The 4,334-nt window shown below is 31.4% G+C and overlaps 1 protein-coding gene across 1 annotated transcript in view; it reads right to left on the bottom strand.

Moving 5' to 3' along the window:
• Positions 1-1,493: 1,493 nt before the first annotated feature.
• Positions 1,494-4,334, bottom strand: part of LOC106786909 (C-Maf-inducing protein-like) — a gene marked incomplete at its 3' end in the record, with an annotated part of 12,147 nt that continues 9,306 nt past the window's right edge. Inside the window, 7 exon segments of the mRNA XM_014748790.1 lie at positions 1,494-1,634; positions 1,742-2,042; positions 2,512-2,769; positions 2,841-3,093; positions 3,192-3,269; positions 3,363-3,973; positions 4,076-4,258. Of these exon segments, the coding sequence (XP_014604276.1) occupies positions 1,510-1,634; positions 1,742-2,042; positions 2,512-2,769; positions 2,841-3,093; positions 3,192-3,269; positions 3,363-3,973; positions 4,076-4,258 (1,809 nt within the window).

Raw genomic sequence — 4,334 nt, 5'->3', positions numbered from 1 at the left:
TTTTTGGTCTCCATATAACGCGGTACGAATGATGTGATTTGTACTAAAATCTGTGTTTCTTATAGCGCTGTTTCCATACAACGCGCTACGAATTAGCTTGGTTTGTACGGTTAAATCCGAATTTCTTATAACACGGTTTCCATATAACGCGGAACGCACTTACCGCGTTAAAGGAGGTTTGACTGTATATATAATATTTATATAAGAGATAGTTTTTCTTGTAGGAAATTATGCGATTTAAACCTTTCGTTACTAGCGACCCTCATATGGTGCAAACGAAACGAAAGGATTAAAAAAACATAGTTTCTTTAATTATAATTATTATTATTATTATTATGTTACTATTATATTATTCATGGAAGAGAGAGAGAGAGAGAGAGAGGAATCAGAAATTTTATCGCCACACGTTCGTTTCATTTATTTTGTTTTTGTTGTTGCTGTTATTGTTGTTGTTGTTGTTGTTGCTTCTTTTCTTTTTTTTTTGGTTTCTTTTTCTCTCCTTTTGGTATTTAACAACGTGGAAACGGCAGCTGTGATATGTAATAATATAAAAGCCATTTATAGAATGACTTCTTTTATCAACAATTTCATATCATTGTGCGTGTGTACGTGTGTAGTATGTGATGCGTGGGTGTATCTATGTATATATGTATTACTTTTTTTTGGTTTCTTATTTAATATCTCTGATAAATAAAAGAAAAATGTTCTCAATGATCGATCTCATCGATCCAAAGAGTATTATTATTATGTATTATGTATTACGTACGTATGTATATATATATATATATTAAAGTTTAGAAAATAAGAGGAATATGACGTAAGAATGATTAAGTTTTAGATAAGACCATTTCAAAAGTCCAAAGATAATAATAAAATAGAAAGATAGAGAAAGAGAGAGAGAAAGAGAAGCGAATTTGGTATAAATTTGTTACCGTTAAAGTATACACAATTCGTTTAATTAATGAAATAACTAAATAATATATGAATTAACGAGAAGTAAATAATAATTAAAATATTCAATTGAAATTTCATCCGCGTTTAATAAAGTCTGCTCTTTTATTTTTAAAATAATCAATACAATACTCGAAGTTATTCGTTCTTATAACTTCTTGTACTTTGTAAACCTATATTCTATTAGTCCTGTTGTTCTATTGGATCTAATCTGTGTATCAAATTTCATTTGATACATAAAACTTTAATTACTAATTCAATTTATATATTACTTTGGTAATGTATGTAATTCTATCTTATTTCACATATTTTAACTGGTCTCGGTATAATTATTTCATATATATAATTAATTATTTCATGAAATAATATGAATTTGTTTTCATGAATATATTATAACGATAACAAATTGATCCTCTCTTTTCGCTTAATGAAAATGAATAATTTTTCTATTCGTCAAGTTAGCACGCATTTTCTAACATCTTTTACATGTTCCCTCTTTCTTCACAACCTCAAATAAATGTATGTATTTTAATGATTCAGACCCGATATTGGTTCTGGTCACCATGCTTCCGTATAACGAACATCAAATTCTTGCAAAGCCGGTAATCTTTTCTTCAACGATTCAAAAGTCTGAGCTGATAATTTGGTGCTGTTTAAATTAAGTTTTCTCAAATTGGTCAGAGCTGGAAATGTAAAAAGAAAAAGGGAATTTAAGAATGGTATATGGTTTTTTTATGGTTTTCTTTTTTATCATTGTTATTATAATAATAATAATAATAATAATACTTACAAGCTAAAGTAGAGATGCCTTTGTCGGAGACCGGTGTTTCGCATAGATTTAATACCTGCAATTTTTGCAAGTGTTCGCTGATCATTTGCAATCCGGCATCTCCAAATTGAGTAGCCCAGAGGTTCAAATACCTCAATGCTGGTAGTTTGATCAACTGTTCGGCACAGGCAGATGTAACCGATGTAAACGCTAAACTGAGACATTCTAAATTACCTAATGCACGTCCACCAAGAAGGAGAGCAACGTCAGCATCTGTTGCTCTTACTGGAAGCGTTAATTTTTTTGGACCACCTTTTTGTTGCTGTTGAATCGATATTAAAAAAAAAAAAAAAGAAGAAGAAGATGTTATTAGTAAATACCTAATGATAGTTTTATTTTAAGATTGATGATAATTATTGGGTAGACGAGGGGTGAGTTAAGAATAAACCAAAAATGTGAGATAAATATAAGTGAAATAATGATAAGACATTGTAAAAAACTTTGTAAGTTGTGCTGATTAAATATATATATAGTAAATACCTAATTATTATTAACTATACCTAATTATTAATACTATATATATATATAACCTAATTGTTATTTACTATATATATATATATATATAGTAAATACCTAATTATTAATACTATATATATATGACCTAATTGTTATTTACTATATATATAGTAAATACCTAATTATTGCGTTAAAATAAAATATCTGACAAATAAATAATCAACATTTTACAAATGAATAAATGAGATATGTAAAAATATATGAACAAATCTTACCAATTCTTGTAAATTCCTTTGTCTTTGACAGAGCGCAGCATAACGAGTTTTACCAGAGGAAGTAGATTCGAGGGCATTGACTATCTGAAGCCTAGCTTCTTCGTTTGGCAGTAGACGCCACTCGAGCATAAGGCAAAGTGCTTCTTGAGCAGCACCGCATCCTCTGACAGCAAGAAGAATACAATCGTCTTTGGCTTGTTTCATCAACGAACCGACAAATCTTTTTCTTCGACAACAACATGCCAGGAGTGTAGTTAGCTGTTGGATATTATTTTGATAAATCATTTCTTTATTTTTATTAAAAGATAATGAAAAATTAATTCCCTTACCATTTCACCAAAAAGTTCACCACGATCGGGACAAGCTGGACTAGATGGTGCAGCTATGTGAAGCCAACCAGGTCGTGGTTCTCTAACCGGAAGTAGAACTTGATGAACCGTACATCTGGAATCTTTAGCCAAACGTCGTATTGCACGGCTAAGAATTGACTTCTGTACTTCTTTAACGGTGAGAGCTTCTTCGGGAAATGGTACAGGTTGTAACAAACCGGCTAAACCAGGTCTCCAATCGGCATACTCTGAGCTACGCGTGATAAACAAAATAATATATTTGTATAGAAATTTGCGATTTTAATATAGATAAATAATGTTTCTATCTCGAAGAAATATAATGAAACTTACGCTACGTTTAAAACTAAAAGATAACAATCGAGTGGTGGTAACGGTTTATTATTCTCGCTTACATTGCTATCTTCGAATCTGGGGAATAATAAAGTGAAATAAATAAATAAATACTATTGTATTTAAAACTTCTGTGTATATAAGAATGATAAGTATAATAATATAACCGACCTATGAAATATAGCAGCGACACAGACCGAAACCAAATTGGGTAATACTCTTGGATGAGGACAATCACTTCCAGGACCATGAACCGAAGCAATATATTCTCTGATAGCTCTTTCACCTTCGTTACCCTCATTACTTTCATAAAGTGCTGCGACAAATACTTGCAAGAGTTTTCTCATATCCGGAGACTTGCCAAAATCAACGGTATGTTTGAGGCACCTTGTGACAGCCGGAGCTAAATACTTGACTAAACTAAATTTAGGATGTTGTCGAACTAATCTAGTTAATACACGAGCTAATGCAGCGGGTGGAGCAGCCCTTTCTAAGAGTGGTGCAGCAACTGGTAATATGAACAAAGCCCAACTACCTTCCTCTTCTTTAGTTACTTCAACTTTTTTTTTTTCTTCCTCCTCCTCCTCCTCTTGCTGTTCTATCAATGATCTAGAACCCCAAGGTGATTCCAATAATTTAGCTACGGCTTCCATAGCTGCAGCTGCTACTCTTTCGTCTTGAAGTGGTGTCGACAATGCAAACTCAACCATTAAACGTAATTCCCGTACTGCTATGTTTTCTGTACTGACAGATGATTTGCATTTAAATTGGTGAAGACTTTTCTGAAAAAATCATATTTTTATTATACGAGATAATAAACATTTTCATTATATTAAGTTTGACAATAAATATTTTTAAATGTTAATCATTTTGATATTATGTACCTTCCAATTAATGGAATGATACCACTGGTCCCTGGTATATGAATCATTCGCTTGTAATAATAATGAACCATTGCGTAGATATAATCTTAAACAACTTTTATACGTTGTACCCAATCTACCAACGGCATATTTCTCAACGTAGAAACTGTTATACGGTATTGGTTGTTGTAAGAAACCAGTGGCCTGTAAAATATAAACATATAAACGAGTTCTTTATTTTTACTAATATAATCTAATGTATAATACTTATATATATATA

Source organism: Polistes canadensis, unplaced genomic scaffold (genome assembly GCF_001313835.1).
Source record: "Polistes canadensis isolate GaletaPanama2010 unplaced genomic scaffold, ASM131383v1 scaffold_88, whole genome shotgun sequence".
Taxonomy (NCBI): domain Eukaryota; kingdom Metazoa; phylum Arthropoda; class Insecta; order Hymenoptera; family Vespidae; genus Polistes; species Polistes canadensis.
The sequence above is the reverse complement of the archived record's forward strand: the minus strand, read 5'-3'. Positions and strand labels throughout refer to the sequence as shown.